A 20,649-nucleotide genomic window follows, 5' to 3' on the forward strand; every position below is an offset into this window, starting at 1 on the left:
GGAAGTTTTTAGAAAGGCAAGTCAGATAAAGTATGTTTTCAACCAGGCCTTCTTTTCTAGTTTATTGGATAGCTATTAAAATGTAAGCTCGATAAGATTATGATATTTGTACTTCTTTTTTTCACTTCAGTAATAACTACATGAGCAGTACCTATATGCCTAACAAAATGGTAAGTCCTCTGAAAATACAAAGAAAAATTTTAATATGGAGTAATACTTATCTTCCATGAGTTCAGAATCTACTGAAGATGAAATGAATAGACACAAAAATATTGCATTCTAAGACACCCAGCCCAAGAACAGTAAATTTTGTTCTTTTCTGGCTCTGCTACTAATTTGCTGGGTTAGCTAGGACAAGTCACTTTACTTGGGGGAATTATTTCCTCATTTAAAAAACTGTGGGTTATGTAAAATTGGAGATTGAAATTATGATAGTGGTATATTTACAAAATCAGAGGAGATAAGAGACAAAGTGTAGGTTATAATAGCCATGGAAAGAGTTAGGAAAAGGTGGGTTGAACTCAGCCTTGGGAGGGGTGGGGAAATAACTCAGCCTTAAAGGGTCAGAACCATTTAACTTTTTGGAAGGAATGATTGGGAAAATGTCAGGAAGAAGTATACATACAGAGTCATGGAGTAGAATATAAATTTGAGGGACACCTGGGTGGCTCAGTGGGTTAAGCCTCTGCCTTCAGCTCGGGTCATGATCTCAGGGTTCTGGGATGGAGCTCCACATCGGGCTCTCTGCTCAGCAGGGATACTGCTAACTTTTCTCTCTCTGCCTGCCTCTCGGCCTACTTGTGATAGCTGTCTGTCAAATAAATAAATGAAATCTTAAAAAATACATTATTTAAAAAAGAATATAAATTTGATATAGCTAGGATGTCTTCAATAGTAGAGAATGTATTTTGGCAAAGAGAAAGAAATAAGATTACCAGAAAAGAGGAGTTCAGGTAGTAGGGAGGTGCAAAGGGTCAGAAAAGAGATTTGGACCCAATTCAGAAGAAGTAGTCATATATAAAGCATTTGTGTTTTTGCATGTGTGTAAATACATATAGTGTATGTAGAGTGATGGCACACCATGAACTTCATACAAGGCTCAGCAATTGTGTTTGTGTGTGTGTGTATGTGTTATGAAAAGAGAAAGGAAGAGAGAAGAGGAAGAGATGGGCAAGAGTAGGGGGGAGCAGCAAATAAAAATTGAATGGATTAGTCTGGCAATAGTGTAGGAGGTAGTAATGTTCATTGTGTATTCGAAGACAAATCAGCTAGATATGTATTTCAGCTATCTGAGCATATAGTCATAGGGCTACAGTCAGAGACTCAAGTTGGAAATAGTCTTAGATAACTATTTTAACCTCATACTTAAAGTAAAAATCCTTTCTGCATTCTCCCAGTCTTTAACACTTTGCAGTGACAGAGTTTACTGTTTTGCAAGAAAGCCCATTTTGTTTATGGGTATTTTGTATCCTTAGACAGGTCTTTGTGATCCTGAGCCTAAATTTGCTTCCTCATGAGTTCTACTCATTATCCTGGTTCTCCCCTTGGGGCTACACTGAATATGTCTAATTTTGTCTTCACGTCACACTTTGGCTAAATTTTCTTTTTTTCAGGAAATAAACTTCCAGTTGTTTCAATCCTCCCTCCACAGCGTGATTTCAGAAACTTTACCATCTGGACTATCTTCTTCTGAAATCTTTCTAGACCAGTAAACTTCCTATTAGAATGTAGGTGCCCAGAAATGAATGTAGCCTACCAAATCTTGTCTTACTAGTGCCAAATTCCTTGGCACTAGTGAACTGGGCATTCTATTTGTATAGTACTCTATTCTAACACTGGATTTGCTTTCTAATTAACTACACCACATTATTGACTCATTTCAACTTGTGACTGCTTAAAATCCACAGCTACACAATGGCTTGTTGACCCGGTGAAGTTCCTCTTTATTATTTTGGCCTTTCAAACCTGTTAAGAACTTTGTGAGTGGAGAATCCAAATGATTTGTCAGGTTGAAAAAAATTACTTCATTTCAAAAAAATGTATCTGCTATTATTTGGGGGGAGAAGGAGTGTTGAGATACAGTCACAAAGCACTAATCCAAGTGTAGCTGGGTGATCTATTTACTGCCTTAGTGAAAAGGCCGAATTGCTTTTTAATTTGAAAAATAATGTTATTTGAAAGAAAATAATAATTGGAATAAAGACTATGATGATAATTTCAAGGAAAAGACGTGCTCAGCTAGTTTTAATTAATAGACATGGCTAGTCATTTACAGCACCCTTCCTTACATACATTTGATGGTTAAAATCTTTTAAAACAGTCCCAGCAATGCTCAATGTTGGGCATTCATTTGCTGAGCCAATTTTTTTCCTTACAAAGCAGGGAAGAAAATACAAGTAGTAGCTAAAACTTTTATGATACCTACTATATGGAAGGTTCTCTTCTAAGCACTTTACATGCTCATTTAAACTTCACAACTATCCTAAAAAGTGAACATTATTGTTATCATCACCACCTCATCACTGTTTTACAGCTGAAGAAACTGGGGTGCTGAGAATTTAAATAACTTCTTCCAAGTGAAATAGCCAGTAAATTCAAATATGAAATTTGAATCCAGATGGTCTGGCTCCAGAGTTGATGCTCATCGTGCTTTCCATATCCAAACACTCATTTCAATAAGAATAGTTAAATCCAAATATCTTACTGTATCTAGAAAATGTCCTCAACTTGCTTGGGCTAAGAAGAACAAATTTAAAAGTTAGGCTTCCATAGTTGAGACTAATATATCTGCTGTCCTGCAAGTGTTGTTGGTGGTGGTTGTGGTGGAGGAAGTTTCACAATTCATTCTGTGTATGTAGTGTATTTGATTAAGCGTTTTAGGTTCTCAGGGACATGTGACATAAAGGTGTTTGAAAATATTTAAAGTTACATCAATTGACAATACATTGGCTGCCCCCCACCCAAAAAATTAGATGGATAGATAAATATCTTAAGAATCTAGTCTATGAATTGATTGCTGAGAGCATGATTAGGATAGTGGAGAGGATTCTTGGATTCTTGGATTCTAGTTTTGGCTATCACTAATTAGTTCTCTGGCTTTTGATAGTCACTTAACCTTTCCGAGTCTCAGTTTCCCCATCTTTAAAATAAGAGGTTTAGATGATCTTTCAGGATCCACCTAACGTGAGCATTCCTTGTTTTTAGAGATTAAAGGAAACCAATGGTAGAGAAGTAGAGAACGAGTTTAAATGCTGTGAAGAGGGAAAAAAGTCTAGCCTTGGCTTTGCCATTTTTAATCATTCTGGGTTGTAAATGAAATTGAAAAACAAGGAGGGAGATCAATGACATCATCATCTACAGTGTGGCTCAGAACTGGGTTTGCTCACATTAAAAGAAAGGAAAGGGAAGGGGAGAGGAGGGAAGGAAAGAAAGGGAAAAGAAAAAGAAAATGAAAAAAAGAAAAAGGAAAGGAAAGAGGGAAAAAAACCATAAGCCTTTCAACCTAATAAAGCTAATTTCATGTGAATTGGCATCAGTGCAAAATAAATTAGATGAGTAGTTTACAGTATATCTCCCATAGTAATCTGACTTGTCTTGAAACACTGAGCTTTTAAAACAAATTTTACTGCCTACTCTATGGCTTTGTGGTTCCATCATGCTTAAGGGAAAATGCTGACAACTTGTTTTCTGTTTCCACTGGCAGCATTTCTGTTTTTAAATTGAAATGATAAATGGTCGGGTATGGTGCAATGGTTGAACTCTGAATTCTATACTGATATTCTATATTTCAATTTAATTCACACATTATTATTTCCAGGTAGATTTGAAATGTGTTAGATAAAATGGTCATCATGTGAAAATTGTAATCAGTGAACAATTATATGGATTTTGATCTTAAGACTTAAAAACAGTATTTCTTGATTTAGGCTTTTCTTTATTATATGGACATACTCTCAAGAAGACAAGGGAACTCTGAGGAGAAAATTACTCTTAGATTTTTCTACTTGAGGAAACCCAGGCTTGCAGAATATTTTCCTAATTTTTTATCCTTTCAAAGCATTTGAGAACAGTTGATTTGTATTTTCTCTGTACGCCTTGCCAAAGACAGTGCTAGAGACCTGGACTCACTTTGATCTGAAGGTAGTTTTGCTTGCCATGTGCTTATGCAATTGAGCACTACCTGATAATCAAAACCAATTCCCCAAACCTGAGCTTAATCCTTTGACGCCTTATTTGAGTCTTTAGGGGAAAGCTTAAAACATTATATCTTCATCTGTCAAATAAACAGATCCAATTCTCCCCAAAAAATATTCTCAGTGCTTTTTAACCACTGTGGAAGATGGAGCAATCACAAAAGGCTGCCATTTTTGTCAAATAATGTAAATATTAACAAAATTATTCATAAGTGCAGTTTATTGATGTTGGGTTCTTTGCTTGGTGTTCACCTAACTCCCTCTCCTATCTTCAGCATATTTCCAGCATTCCCTCTGTACCCAGTGCCATCATGAATTGCAGAATCCTTCATCTTTTCTGTCTACTTGTACCTTTATCAAAACCTATCTATCAACTGCCTCACAATTGTATGCTTCTCTACTTCATATAACTAGAGCAGGTCACTTATCTTCTGGGCCTCAGTTTTCCCAGTAAAATAAAGGGACTTAAATAGATGATCTTGAAGGCCCCATTCAGTTCTAAAATTAGAATAACTGCATTAATGTGGTATTTAGTAAATATGCTTTGCTTCATGATAGAGGAGTTTGGTGAGATCATAAGGGCCAGATTGTGGCAACTCCCTGGGGACATCATGATTTCACTTAGTTAAAATTATTAGAGGCATTTCAGAGACTTCCTCGTTAATTTTGTTTTCCTTCCAATCACACTCCATAAATGGCTACCTATTTTGTTTATGCCTATAGTCAACTCTCTTTGTTGCTTTCCAGGTAGCAAATATGATTCCATAAACAGAAGAAAGATTTATATGTATCCTTTTGGATTTAACTCCTTACTCCTTTAGTTGAACTCATTTTGTTGAGCTCAGATCTTAGGAAATAAACAATATGTCTGAGGAGTTTCTTTAGGAAATTCTCCTTTCTGTTGGTATCATCCTAGTAATAGTTTCTTGGATAATTCATTATGATCAAGTCTTCCAAAATATTGTCTCACTCTAAAAGCAATTTCTTCTCACAAATGTTACTCATGGATAAGATGTCTTCTTAAAGTAAAATTTTAAAATATCCTCTTAAAACACAATTAATCTAGTGATATTATCAATGAACATTTTAATCAGCTTTGGGGCATTTTAAATTTATATAACAGCAACAACAACAAAAAAAAAAAAACAGCTTGACTTTACACAGGTTAAAGAAAAAGACAAACCATGGTGGATTTTTTTTTCTTTTGGCTTCTCTTTCTTTTAAAACAAAGAACAAAATGACAAATACAAATTTGAGACATCTGGATGTTTCCCATCATGTGGCTTAAACATCTGCATTTTTTCACTTCTGATCCAGATGTTTTGGTCTTATGTAAACCTAGCTAAAATTAAGGAGAGTATCATCTGGGGACTTTGATTAACATGGACAGCAAATCTGAATAATCCATGTTCTGAGAGTCCTGTTTTTTGTCTAGTTCAGAACACATTACTAATGAGGTCAAAGTTACTGTAGGTTTGTTCCTTGTAAGGACCAGTTAGCTCTGATTTGTTCCATGGCCACAGAATGCACTTCTAGCCTCAGCCAGCTGTCTGGAAAATGAGTGTCCTTGGTCCTACAGGCAGTCACGTAAGAAATTGAACAGCCAATTTCTACCACTTGGAAAGTGAAATAAAAATGCATTTCCCATGGATGGTGGGTCAGCAGTGTCATTTTTGTTTAAAAATAATAGCTGCAACAGTAACTTTTATGTAGTGTTTATTTTGTGTCATTCTTCAAAGCACTTTACATACATTCAATCATATTTTTCACAGTAACCCTATATATGTTACTGTCATACACATTTTACAGGTAAGAAAATAGAAGCATGGAAGTTTAAGTAATTTGTCCAAGATGAAAATGAATGGCATTCTCAATTTTTCTGTTTCTTTCCCCATATCTCCTTTGTCAAGAAGGCTGGGAGTACTCACAATGTATTGGCTGTCTAGAAAATATGTCAGGGAGGACATAAACTTGAATATTTCTGCGTCATGAATTCATTGGTGGAATTGCTACTGTGGCACATCCTGTGCTCAGTAAAAGAGGTTAATCTAATCCCCATTATTCTGCCCAATATGATAATTATAGTCATAAAAGTAGGCTTCTCAGAAAAGAGAGACAATGTTTTTTGTCGGCAATAAGTCAGTATGTAAAGTACATATTTCAAAAAAAAAAACAAAACAAAACAACAAAGTCCTATGTGGTTAGGAGCAATAAACTCCACTGGGTGGTTTCATAGAACTAAATTGTTTGGATGCTCTGAGGAAGAATGATTTGTTTGACTGGCAAAATGCTTAAGAAATTCTGATCAACCACAGATTGACTAGAATTCTAAAATCCTAGACCTAGACAGGATGTAAAGAGATAATCTAATTCATTTTTAAATGAAAATAATAAATTAAACTGCTTGCTACAAGATGCAAATGAAAAAAAAATTCTTATATTTTTGAAGAATCCAGGAATTGAAAGTTCACAGATGTTCCCAAATTCATCCATCCTTTTAATCAAGACATGTGATGTGAGCACCTAGTCTGTGACTAGCTCTATCTTGAGTAATTGAACTGTTGCAAGGGATAATACATGACCACCAATCTTCTGAAGATCTTTATCTGTTCTGGTGTTTTCTGCTTCTGAGGGTAAAAGCTCTCTTTCCTAAAACTTTCTTTTTTTTGTTTTTATTTTTGTTTTTGTTTTGTTTTGTTTCATCTCCTCGCATCATGGAAAAGAATTGCTCAACATCTTACTAACTGAGACTCTGTTCATTTGTTCATTAAATTCTATTTCCTTTTTCTTCTGAGCAAGCATCTAGACTCTACGTCCTTACCCTTTAGTGTGAGTGGATTTTATTGGCCATTTTGTTCCAACCTCCTTGCCCTCTCCTTTTACCAATCTGCTGGCTGAATGGAGAGAACTCCTTGGACCTAGAGGAGATGAGAGAAACAAAATAAAAAGAGCCTATCTCTGAATGACTGTGGAGCACAGCCTCTCCCCATGAGCCCTTCCAATCCTCATTAGACTGTGATGTGAGCAGGCAGTGAATTTTACTGTGTTAAGCTGCAAAATTTGGGTGGTTGTTCTTTAACAATAGTTATCAAGTCTTACAAATACAATGTCCCATATAAAATTTCCTTCATAATTTTAAAGATTATAATCATTCCATATTCAATTTTGATAAAAATTTGGTTCTTTGGTCTCAAGCTTTACGTGATTGTTAATTTTTTATTGTTCTTCATAGGGCCACTCCATGAGCTTCCTCCCACCACTCCAACACACTTCAACATATCACTTTTTGCTCCTTGTAAACCTTTTCCAGTTTCTCTATTTTATTTTTTTTCTATTATGGTATTTTTTTATTATGTTCAATCTAGTGACAAATACCCTCAATCCTTACCTTTTGAAGTTCTAATTGAAAAATTTCAATGCCTTTATTTTCTGATTCACTTCACTCTGAAGTGAAGTGAGGAATTTAAATAGAATCAGTAGACAGATGAGACACAAAGGACCAAACTCCATCAATTCCTTCTTTGAGAATTTGAGATTATATTTAGTGGAATGAATGTAATTACTCATTTCTAAAGCAGCTCTGCAGAAGTACTTTGCCTTTCTTGACCATTATTCTCCTGCAAATGCTTCAAAAGTTGCTCCAGTAGCAAACACACCTATCATTATGTTTTCTCTATTGTCCTTACAGTGTCAGGATGCTCAATTAAGAAAGTAAGTTAAATACTATAAGAGAATTCCTTTTGTGCAACTCTTTCTTTATCCTTGAAGTCTTTATTGACCTTTAAAAAATTTTCCACTTTTCACTTCACCACATTATGCCTATTCCTCTTTCTCCTGATTTGCCTTTTCTGAGAGTATCCACGGCACAACTCTCCATCTCTTATCACCTCAGATGTAGACTACAACAATAGCATCCCAACTGGTTTCCCTGCCACCATTCTCTTCCTTTATTTAATTCTTCCTGCATCTGCTACAACATGAATGTTCCGGCACCTGTCCTATCCCTATTTCTTACTATGCCCTCACACAGATTTCTGCTCTTGCTAGCCCAAATATGCTTGTTATCAGCTAAATAGGACTTGCTTATTTCCTTCTGAATCTTCACATGTGTTGTTCTCTGCACTTGGGAAATTGTCTTTCTTCACCACTGTTCTTTCTATTCCAAACTCATCTCTTGCTCAATTTGGGACTGAATCATCCCACCTCTCTTATCTACTCTATCTACTCTTATCGACTGCATGTAAAATATTAATTTTCCTACAGTGGAATATGTTTGAAAATACCCCTTTCTTTGTGCATATAATGTATACACCATTTGAAAATAGGGACTTAAAGTTTTAAAAAATATTTCTATTATACTTTATGTAGTGGGCCATACACAGTGGGCACTTAATATTCATGATTGACTTTAGTACTATCTGGAGAAAACTTGGTTGATTGAACAGTAGTGAACATTTGAGAAGACAAGTTTAGGTGGGTGCAGGTGATTTTACAAGCTCTGATCTCATGGTAATTAGAATGCTGAATAACCTTCTTAAATTGTCTATGGCTGGTTTCAGTTGTAAAAAAAGGTAAGTTTTATATGAAAAGGTTAGAATCTAATGATTATTTTTTATTGGACAGCACCATACATTCATCAGAGAGTCTTAATATTCAACACTGTAACTTCCTATCAGACATCTTAGAACAAAAATGCAGGAGTAATAGAAAAATTTGAGCCAAACAATTTTCAACATGGAATTCTCTCCCAGAAAAGAGCAACAACAATTGCAAGTGTTCAGACTTAAGTGGCCACTATGGAATTATGTCCTGTCTTAACTTCATTCTGATTTTATCAGTTCACTACTTCACCTTGGGAAATTAATATAAGGAGCATAAAGATTTATATGTACAATTTCTAGGATATTTCCCATGGTTGTTATTTAATTTTTTTAGAAAACACTTGGTGAAAAACAACCAATTTATTTAAAAATAAAATGCCAAAGGGCAGTAAATGCTTGAAACCAGAGGTTTATATTACTTATAAGACCTTCAATCACCACATGGGTCAGAGAGTCTCCTCTTTTTTTCCAGAATTTGTTTCTTTCACACACCTGCCATTTTTCAATATGTTACAAAAATAATTCATAGGATATTAATCATTTCCATGTCCTCTGGAAACTCCTCTATAAAATTCCCTTTCATATCTGAACTGTTTCTCCTCTTATTGTAGTTTGTTTCTTACTTTTAAGCCCCAAAATATTAGCTACAATACTCAAAGTATTAATTTATCACATGATACTACCTTGGGTTCAAACCTTACTAGAAGCCCCCTCTCATTTTTTTTTTTTAAATGAGAGTGATTGAAATATGAACAGATTTGGATCTAATTTAATTAAGGTTTAGAGGGGGTGAGGAGAGATACCCTCTTACTTCTTTTTAGGAACCATCTAGTCATCTTTCAGAATCTCCACAGTTAGATTAGAGCTCAGAGATGAACAAATCTGCTGATCTTATATTTTGCCAAATTAAAACCACATACATTTTGAACATCTCCTGAGCACTGTTTATTCTTAATGCAGTTTTCACTTCATACACACACACACACACACACACACACACACATATGGTATATATGGTATGAATATATATATTGCTTTTGTACATTTCTCATTTGTTTCATAATTTCTGACATTCTCAGATTTTTTTAAATCTTTAATCGCATCAGTTTTTAAAAGTCCATGTACTGTTGATGAATGAACTAAATAAATTTGCTATGAACATATGGGAACTAATTGCATCATTATTTTTTCTAAATTTTTAAATCCATTTCAGTGAAAAATTGAGAAGAAAGTTTTTCCTACTGTGTAAGCAAGTGGAAGAATAAATTATGTTCTAGACTAAATGCTTATCTAAATGGGTTATATCTTTCAAAAATCTCAGATGAAAATCAAATTTGAATTGCCATCTAGAAATAAATTTTTATAGATAGTGTACACATTCGTTCCTGAAAATGGTAGAAAAGGTTTCTTGTCAAGTTCCCCAGCACAAGTGTGAATGCTCTGTTTTTGAGTACTTACTAGTAGTGAAAGGACACATTGTGGCCAGCCAACTCAAATTGCTACCCACGTTTAATCATTGTAAATAAAGGAAGCAGAGAGACCCATGTTATATTTTCAGAACTGGCATGCTCAATATAGAAGTATTAGTTTAAAAATACCACTGAAAATTCTATTTGAATTAATCTAGGTTTCTGTGAAAAACAAAATAATAAGAAGTACAATTGGTCACTTAAACATATATACTACTCATTTCATGCAGGTTATTAACTTAGTAATTACACATATCATTAAAGGACACTGAAGAGTAAATACAACTTTATAACACTTGGAAAACAGTTTGGAATTGACAAATTTCCATATTTGAAATACCTATATTTTTTACAGAAGCAAAATCACCTTTCTCAGTAGAAACAATACATCTATGAAATATCTATGTGTGTTGAACAGGACTTTTCAAAGAAGCAACTAATTGTCTCAGAATGAAATGAACATGTATCACTGCTAAGCTTTTACATATTGTTGAAGCATAATGCATTTTCTGAGCAGCTGGATATAGAAAAGCAATGGAGAAACAAGTGCTTTAAACAAAACGTTCATGGATCACAGGGAATTAATAATGTAAAAAGGTTGAAAGAAATAATCAAAACACATTATCTATTATTCTCTTACATGTTTGAGTCTCACATTTACAAGGGTTGGGCAAATTCTTAATTTTTACACATTGTGTACATCTTTTCTTATATATATTTGTCCAAAAACATGATTTATGAACCATCTGCAAGGTATCAGATTCAACCTTGATAAAAAATTGCCCCCCTCAGCCATCCTGGTAGAGAACACACCAAAACTGAGTAATTGGAAATAACACAATGTAGTAATTCACAATAAATACTAGAATAGGGGTACAATCCTTACAGTAAATTCATAATATTTTAGATCATTTACAGGGATTTTCTGGTGTGGTACAGTCACAGTCATAATGTGAAGGTGGAAAAGTTTAGTCTATAAAATATACTCTTTGAAGCACCAGGAATAGAGATACTTCTGCAGGAACCGTGCACACATGGCGAAGAAGATATTGTGTATGTGCAGAATAGTCTGTTTCACAACCACATTTCAGATGACAATCACTGCAATTGCTGCTCTACCACTAGTAAACGTGAATAATTTTGCACTTCATCTGTTGGTATTGTTGTTTTACTTCTTTTCTGCTGCTGACACTTGCAGTCAATATTGATTTAAATTGAAACTCCAGTGATGCTGTTAAAAAGTAGGTCAAGAGATCATTTGGAAAAAAAATCCAAATGTGAATTATTAGCAAACACAAAATACGCATCTTAAAAGGTGTTTTCAAATTTGTAAAACTTGACATAGGCTAGAAAGCCATACAAGTTCTTTAAAATCATCTTCAAAGAACTAGCCGCCTCTCGATTCATTTGCTTAAGAAATGCTTATTGTTTGCCTACCCACCAGTTTGCTTACAGAAGATGTGCTCCCTATACAACTATAAGCTGTCATTATGAGCTGTTGATTTAGTCTAGAGAAGTTGCCCAGTACATTGAAGAAGTTCTAAACATTTCAATCACATTTTTTCTTAACTGATCTTCTTCTACAAAGAATCTTCTTAATTGGGGTGCTTCAACACTTCTTTCTTGATAACTCCCGATTTTTTAGTTATTCTGTAGAAGTTCTCTTTTCTGCTTAAACTTAGTTCTGAATTTTCAAATTCAATTCAAGTCTTTAAGTTTTTCTTATTTCAAAAGCCATGTAAATACTGAAATACTTATAAATATGTGGAAGATACATCATCTAAGTTTTCAGTCCAAAAGTTGTTAAAAAAAACCTACTCTTAAAGAAAAGGATATTTAACTTTTTACTTTCAGGAAGAAATCAAAACCACTCATTGAAACAAGGTACTATACTACAAAAGCAGGTCCTTCCTCTCCCCACCCCCCACTATTCTGGAAATGTAAACAAAAATTTTAAGTACAAAAGGGATTCTGTGCCTTTTACTTTGAACACTTATTCAGCACCTCAATGTTATTAGGTGTACTTTATGCTTGGCAAAGCAGAAATTGTGTGCTCACATTAGCTGTTCAGAGGACTTCAGCGTTTTTACTACCAAATATCACTGGTAAAGCTAAGCTCTTTGGATGATAAAGGTAGCAGGGAACTGTTCCTATGAAATTCTTGGGTATCTTTCAGGGTATTCTTAAGGGGTAGCTGTCCATTGAGTAGTGCCAGAGGCAGGTTGCAATAAGTGTGGTGGTTGCCTAAGGAGGGTACTGGCAAGGTGGTGGTTGGCATCTCGTGTTTATAACCTCTGCAACAGTGTCTCATTTGCATTGAATCTGAATGGTGGAAATCAGGGAGATCAGCTTGAGATGACACCAGAGAAGCCGAGGTACTGGTCATGGCAATAGAGGGAATAGGCTGGAGTTCTCCAAAAAGTCCTTGCTCTGCAGAGTCCAGAACATGGCACCGAGAAAGCATTTCTTTTTTCTTGATGGGCATTTCATATACTAATTGCTTCCAAAACTTAGAATTTAATTTGCTGCTTTTGGGTCCCTTCCACTTGATCAAGGACAAAAGTTTAATGTTGCGCTTTAGTGATTCCACTTCCTGGCAATTCACCTTTTCTTTTAATTCTGTACACTCAATCAGAATCACTTTGATTTCTCCACTGACTAGCATGTTATGGAGTCTGCTTTCCAACTCAAAAATACTCCATCCTCGTCTGAGAATATAGTCTGGAGTTAGCAGGATAATAAGTCTTCTGCTTTGCTCAACACATCTTGTGAGATCTTCAATGTATGCTACAAATCACAGAAAGAGAGAAAGAGTAAAACAAACACATTTCCAGTCTTTAAAGCATCAAGTTTGCACTTTAATAGAGCAAAAAGCCAGTCTTTCACTAAGGAACATCACATTTTCTTTTCTTGTATTGCACATTCAGAAAGTACATTTCCTTAAAAAGAACAATAAAAAAAAACTCCGCTTATTAATACTTATTTTCTGTCTCCGCATCATTACTTATAGCATTCTGTTGACTAATACAAAACTCTAACTTCTTCAGAGTTTAGGTGTATTTCAGCTATATTTATTTATTTAATTATTTAATTCAAGGAAGGCTTCCAAATTTTATCCCAATGTATCAACAGCCCTAGGGGAACAAGTAATCATCAGATTGATGAAAAGAGAAATGGAGCTGTTTAACAAATGAAAGGTCACTGTATTTTTTTCATAGTTTTCAACTACTAAGCTACCAAACTACCAAACAATTAGCAGGTATGTATAGGAACTACTTCAAAGATAGCTGATAGAAATGGTGGAAAATCTCTTCTAGAATCACAGCTTGTTTCTCAGAATACCTTTTGTTATTGCAATCTTAGGTTCTCCATGTTGCCCTTCAAACTGAGAGATAGAAAAGTGGTTTGTGTGTGCCCTGGAGTTCAATTTAAACCAGCTGCTCTTTGTTCTGGGGAAGAATAAGGGGTGAAGTTACAGGTGGGGGATGGTGTGGAATGAATGGTAAAAGAGTAAAGGTGGAGTCTCTCAGTTGAGGAATCTTTACCCTACTTTGTGGAGCAATTCTGAGAGCGAGGTGAATATGTTATAGTCCTTTCATGGTAGAAAAACACTCAACTAACTCTATATTTATTTATTCCACAGAATAATCCTTTTGCAATCATGTTTCCCAAAATCTGACCTGCCAAAAAGGGAAACACACACATGTGTTAACAAATGGAGACTTGGACACAGGTGTGGCAACAGAAAGCTGTCTTTACTAAGTAGAGAACAAGGCCTTGCTAATGTACAGTGCCCTCTAGCAGAAGCAGTGCTTACAGAAGCATAGCAACATTTGTCACTGCAAATCTGCCCAAGGTTACAGATTGCTTTCAAGGAGTACATAGTGCAGGGCCACCAAACAACTCAGTACAAGCCATTTGAAAAGAGAAACTTATTTTTACAGATGCACATTTTACAGAATCTCTCTTTTCCAGGGTTTTATTTCCACCACTAGGCAGCAAGAACACTTTCACAAGTGAATATGAGTAAACTTTCTATACACCCTATAGATAAACAAAAAACTTTTTAAGAGATACACATAGAATTGCCCATTTAACAATTTGCTGTTATTATTGTTTTGGTTTTTACTTAATACATTTTAGGACTTTCTCATGCAGTAGTTACAATGACTGTTTGTAAGACAACTTCTAAGTGGAGAGGGGACGTCTTAAGAATTTAAAGAGATTATTTTAGAAAAAAATCAGCATTGAAAACTGTAAAAAACAAAAGTAAAATAAATAAAAACCATAAAAAGCAAAATAAAAACACCACATAAACAACAATGGGGGAAGTTTTCACTCTGTAATTATCACTTAGAGAACTGGTGAAACAGAATGGAAGGAAAGGTAGAAAGTTTCAATAGAGTGGAAAAATTCTATCCCAATGTATCAACAGCTCTGACTCTTCATTTTCTTCCTTTCTTTCTGCTCCCAAAAAGAAAGAAGTTATGTGGGAAGCTTCATCATTAGAGGTTGGATCTGTAAGATACAGTAAAATAAACTATCATGCATCTTTCCCATTATTCTTTTCACCTTTCCTCTACACAAAGCAAAGCAAAGCAAAGCAAAACAAAACCCAAACCCAGAATTATGGCATCAGTGCAGGAGTCCATGAAAATATAGTTTTGCCAGGTAAATTATGAGTTAATTGTTAATTTTTTAGAGGAATTGTTTACAAAATAATTTACCGAGGGGTTATTCCCAGTAGTATTCTTCTCTCATTAATTGTAGTTTTTCATTTAATTAGAAAAATGATCTGTACAAATCTTGTCAGGAACACATCTGCCACATAAACTGTGCCTCTATGAGCAACACTTTTTCTATGTGTTGGGATGTAGTCTAATTTATTTTTTAACTGTATTTTTAAAAACAAAAGGTTTGTCTCTATATACATACCTCTACTTAAAGAAAAAAAAATTTACAATCCAGGTATCCATAGTCTTAAGAGAAACTATACACATACATATTAATTAATTTTATTGGGATTTATGGGCTTTGGCTTTTGCTATTCTTCTTCCTGAATGGGGAAGGGAACAGGGTACAATTTTTTTTTCCCATTTGTATGGTTCTCCTCCTTCATCTGTCTTTTATATTTTGCTATTTGACAGCTAAGCCAAATGCAACATTTAGGGTTTTGGGGACCTCTTAAAGATTCATTAGACAGAATTTGCATTTTCCTCCAGAAGGAATGACTGTTAGGACAGATCCCACTATGCTCAGCTGCACAGGGTGTGGATGTTGAAGGGAACCTTGGGTAGAGGGAGTGGTCCCTGTCTCCTGCATATTACACTGGCTGTGCTTATCCTGGCAAAGCCTAGTGGAGAGTTGAGGCAACCATCCAGATAATTCCGGCTGAAAACCTGCTGTGGAAGAAAAAAGGTCGGAATTATCCTGGTTTGCCCTATATATACATTAATCATATGCACTGGAGTCAGTCAGTCAGTACATCAAAATTTTCCCTGGGTAGACACAGACCAAGTGTCCCAAAGAAAACATGAGCCATTTGTTTGGGCCCTGAATTTTGTGTTCCATTTCACTTGGTGAAAAACCAAGTGGAAGTTTTCAGATGTGGAGCCCACATTTCACTTCTTGGGATAGTGATCAGTGGCTGGGCAACAACCTCAATGTTTGAAAGCAGCTGGGGAGGTGCCTCTAAAAGCTGCCTGGCTCTAAGGAAAAGAAGGAAAGACTGTGCACTAGCTTCCATATTCTGGCTCTCTCTTTGTTTTTCTCTCTATGTTTTTTTCTCCACACCCCCCCCACCACCAGCTCCTCTCTACCTCTCTCTCTCTCTTTCTTTTTCTGTCCTGTCTCTTTCTTGTCCTTTTATCTCCCTTTTTGCTTTCTTGTTCATTCTTTCTGCCTTTCCCTCTCTTGTTTTCCCTTTCTCTTTTTGTCTATCTCTGTTTACCCCCTTCTTTCCTCCCTTCTTAAGTTTTTACTTTCTGTCTTCTTATCTTTAGGGAAAAAAAACAGGACATAGCCATCGTGAAAAATATACGTAAACTAACAAGAGACCAAACAGGTAGAGTTAATATTTTTTATTTCCTAATTTTTAGCCAGGGAGTTGTTGCTGTCTTCTATGCAACAAGTACCCCAAATAATTTCTCTCTTACCCCCAGGTTGCATGTCTACATCCAATGACTGCAAACTAGAGCATGATCCATTAAGAATATGTCTTGTTTTTGCATGGTCTATGAGCAAGGAATAATTTCTTTAAAGGTTGTAAAAAAAAAAAAAAAGAATATGATGCAACAGAGACCATATATGACTCACAAAGTCAAAAATATTTACTATCTGGGCTTTTACAGAGAAAGTTTGCTGCCCCTGAATTAGAGACCATCAGGGTATTTAGGTTTGGAAAAGTTCCAAGTAAACTAAGCAGAAACAGGTATCATGTTAAGACATTGCTGGTCCATAGTTAGTGCAGTCTCTGACAGGCAGTGGTGTTTGCCATGGTAGAGCTGTGGTTTTGTGAGGGACATTTTAGAAACCTTCAGAAACCATTTTAAAAAGCTTGTTACCAAGAAGAGATAATAAGGAAACTTTTTAAAAAAAGTCCCTAAATCCACAGCACACATGAATATTTATTAAATCTTGCCTTGACTTATTCTGGCAAATTTAGCAACTGAGTACTAGAAATCCCTCAAAGGCTCTTTTTTTTCCACATAAAGAAGTATAAAATATCCCTGAAATAGAAGGTCATTAAATTATTTCTTTATAGATTTTGGTTTGAAGTAACCTATGATGACAAAAAAAAAAAAAAAAATTAAAGAGGCCTGGGTCTGATAGTCTTTTGCTTCTCTAGACAAAGCTGTGAAACCATACCAAATTATCAGACACAAAATAAAGCTAATTACATTTAAATTATTTGTGATCTTCACAACTGGTAAAGAAAAAAAACCCTTGAACATAGTTTTGACAAGGGTGCTTGAGTTGGTATAAATTCATTTTTCATATTATAAGTGCAAGTGCAAAGAACCTTTTTTCATTTGTCTATCTTGAGAGTTGACAGAAATTAGGAAATATTCTAGAAAGGAAATGCATAGTCACTAGGCCCACTTTGGGGTGTGTACTTATTAGAGAATGAAGAAAGTTTAAGCCAATAGGAAACAAGGAAAGTGACAAACTAAAACTATTAAAAGGAAAGCAAATTCAATTTAAAAAATTCTTTCGGGGCAGTTGTATAAACCAAAATTACAGTGCATCTAGAAAAATAGAATTAGCTCTACAAAAGTGACTTGGAAACAGGACACTTATTTAAAAAAACCGTAACTGAAGAAAGAAATAAAGCAATAAAATAGAAGCAGGAAGAATGGCAGCCCTAAGAAATTGCTTCTACTGTGATGTGTATACTTTCCCAAAAGAACTCAGTACTCTTATAAATCTCAGGCGCTGAATCTGTTACAGATATAGGCAGAAGAACAAGTGAGAAAAAAAACCTTATATATTTAGGAATGTCCATGAGGTCTTGCTACTGCCTACTAACCTGATTTATCAGGTTATCAAACTAATCGATTAGCTTCTTGTAAATAATCTTATGTCCAAGTAGTTATGTTAGGGGTAGTTGGCATATTTTTAAAAAGTTAAAAGACAACTAACCTATAGACAAAGACACAATTTACTATTTTTCCAGGTTCAAATAATAATGTTTTTTATACCCACAGCTATGTACATCCATTAACAGACAAATCATTAAGATGAGAAAGGATGCATTAATATGGGTGCTAATTCATTAATCTTTGGCTAACATTAACTAACTCATAGATATCAACAGTGGTATTTTCTAAAACCTATGGGTTAATATTATAAGACTTAAAATCAAGATTTAATCTCTAAATTGACATCAGAAATGAATTCTTTCTAATTGATTGAGATGGGTCCTTTCCTTTAACTGGTATGGAGAAACCAGCAAAAATAATATAGGTTTCCTATATATCAAATCAATCCTATATATCAAATCAGTCCTATATATCAAAGAAAAATGTATTATTCAGCATTATATATTTGGGAAAAAAATATTTGCCCTCTGGTATAACTAAACAATTTATAATGTAGTCTCATTGAAAATACTATATGCATCTTAAATAATGAAGCTTAATACTAACCTGTTGAAAGAGTCATATAGGTTGACAACCTGACTTTGTCTGTTGATATTACTAAAGATCTGGGTCTTGATTCTGCCTCTGGCAGATGTAAGGCTCTGCCTGTGTTGTCTGCCACAAAGATTGAGGCAATAAAATTTTTATTTAACTAGGTGTATGTGTGGGAAGGAGGAGCTTTCTAAACAGTGTGTGGTATTACTTACCCTACAAAAACTTTTCCTTTCTCCTCCCTCTCCAAGTCCTTGGCTTGATATTTCATAGATAGTTCATTGGCTTAAATATTTTGGTAAGCATTTTATTCTCTACTGAGTAATGTTAAGGATACTAATTAATTATTTTTGAAAGGTTGGTTGATCAATGGCTAACATGAATTTGCTGTGACCTTGCAAGTATAGTGAACTATATTTATTCACAGTTTTGACTTCGAAGACTGTTATTTCTGGTAATGAATCCTTTACTTTTACTGTTACATTTTACCTGTGGTTGGGTGGGTAGGGAAGCATAACAGTACGTAGAATCTACTCTGGAATATTATCCTCATCTCTAAATTCTTTCTAATCTCTCTTCACCTCTTTCCTGAGAGTAAAGATAGGTAATGGAAAACATTCAGAGAATACTGAGGGAAATATCATATGGAGAGTAGCAAACAAAAACAAAAACAAAAACACCCAAAAAAAACAACCCCCCCCAAAAAAAAACCACCCTGTAAAATGTCCTTTCCCTCCTCTTTTTCTCCTTTACCCTCATGCCCTAGAAACTTGTAGATGGAATTAGTTTCATTCAGTGCAATCTTATGAATAGGAACAAGACTACCTGCTCCTTAAATTGTCTTTTCTGTGGCTCCTTTGTACTTAAAGACAGTTTTATCCAGGTCTTCTGATCCTTTTTTTTTTTTTTTTAAGGTGTCTGTTCTTTGCGCCCCTCGAGCAGTAGACTTCTTGATTGAAATTCTACACAGTTCTTTCTTAACCTCAAACTCTCGTGAGAAACTTTAGTCCATTGACATCAGCACATTTGGGGGCATATTGGGGTATAATTCCTTTTCTCTTGACTTTAACATGAAGGGGATAGTGGGCATATCTAATTTTATTCCATTTGAGTTAATTGCTCACAATGTGTTAAATTTCCACGGTTGTGCATGTCACCCCTGCCTCACAGTTTTTAGGTCACAGACATCAGAATGCCTAGAAAAGGATTTTATTACTCCCCAAGGAAAATTTACTTGAATAGTGTCCAATATGTCCAGCTATTAGAGGAACTATTGGCAATGGGTACTTACAGATCCATGTACAAAAATATTTTTTGCATGCCTCACTTAGAAGTGACTAGGGATCATCTGACACCAGATGTATTCTCCACTCATTTGTCACTCCACTGTCAGCACAATCACATGGCTAACACTAAGTATTAGAAAACTGAAGATTAGAATAGTGAGGAAATGTAAGAATGTAATCAGACATTATCATTTTCCCTTAAATTACTGAAGGAGTTATGGGAATCTTGAGTTTCACTCACTCAAATACTCCTTCAGTAATACTGATACTTGAGGCCAAATTCATAAATATGACTTCAGCAGACAGAGATGATCAAACATATATGTGACAGTATCTTTAGTATACTAATGTCTTTCTCTAGTGTAATAATGCATGAATAACTCACATAGAGATCCCCTCAGTCTTTCTATGAATAGAAGGGAACATTAAGATAAATCATTTAAAAGGAATTTTTTTCTCTTCAAAGTCTACTTAGATATTTATAGATTTTTCTGAAGTTTCAGACAGAACCGGCTCAATTTTTAATTGTTAATAAATATTACATAGGTATTTTTAAGTACCTTGATTGCTTTCTTTTAAAGGCAAGCAACAGCTACAGGATTGGGTTGTTTCTACTTTTAGTCTTAGAATGTTATTTTCTCCACCTGATCAGTGGCCTTGAGCCTAATTCAATAACCTTTATATTTTTATGTTTTTTAATCCTTGCAGAAACACTGAGATAAGATGGGATAGAGAACCTAAATGGTACTCATCCAAAAATGTCCCCGATCTCAGGATCTCAATTGCACAGCTGGGTTCTATTGGTCACATGTCAGCTTCAGAGCACATCTGTTCATTCCTCAAGGATCCACTAGGCCCCATGAACAAAATGTGCTCTGTGTACAGTACTTTACACCACAAAACCCAGCAGCTGCAGGGGTGAGAAAATATCTACTTCTCAAATTTGTGTCTCTAGGCAGTTTGAGTAG

General features: G+C 35.0%; 1 protein-coding gene across 1 annotated transcript in view; it reads right to left on the reverse strand.

Moving 5' to 3' along the window:
• Positions 1-10,207: 10,207 nt before the first annotated feature.
• Positions 10,208-20,649, reverse strand: part of IL1RAPL2 (interleukin 1 receptor accessory protein like 2) — a 617,445-nt gene continuing 607,003 nt past the window's right edge. The window contains exon 9 of the mRNA XM_045068289.1: positions 10,208-13,050. Within this exon, the coding sequence (XP_044924224.1) occupies positions 12,353-13,050 (698 nt within the window). The 3' untranslated portion in view covers positions 10,208-12,352. The remainder of the gene's footprint in view (positions 13,051-20,649) is intronic.

Source organism: Mustela putorius, unplaced genomic scaffold (assembly GCF_011764305.1).
Source record: "Mustela putorius furo isolate JIRA1106 unplaced genomic scaffold, ASM1176430v1.1 tig00003901_pilon_pilon_pilon, whole genome shotgun sequence".
Classification (NCBI taxonomy): domain Eukaryota; kingdom Metazoa; phylum Chordata; class Mammalia; order Carnivora; family Mustelidae; genus Mustela; species Mustela putorius.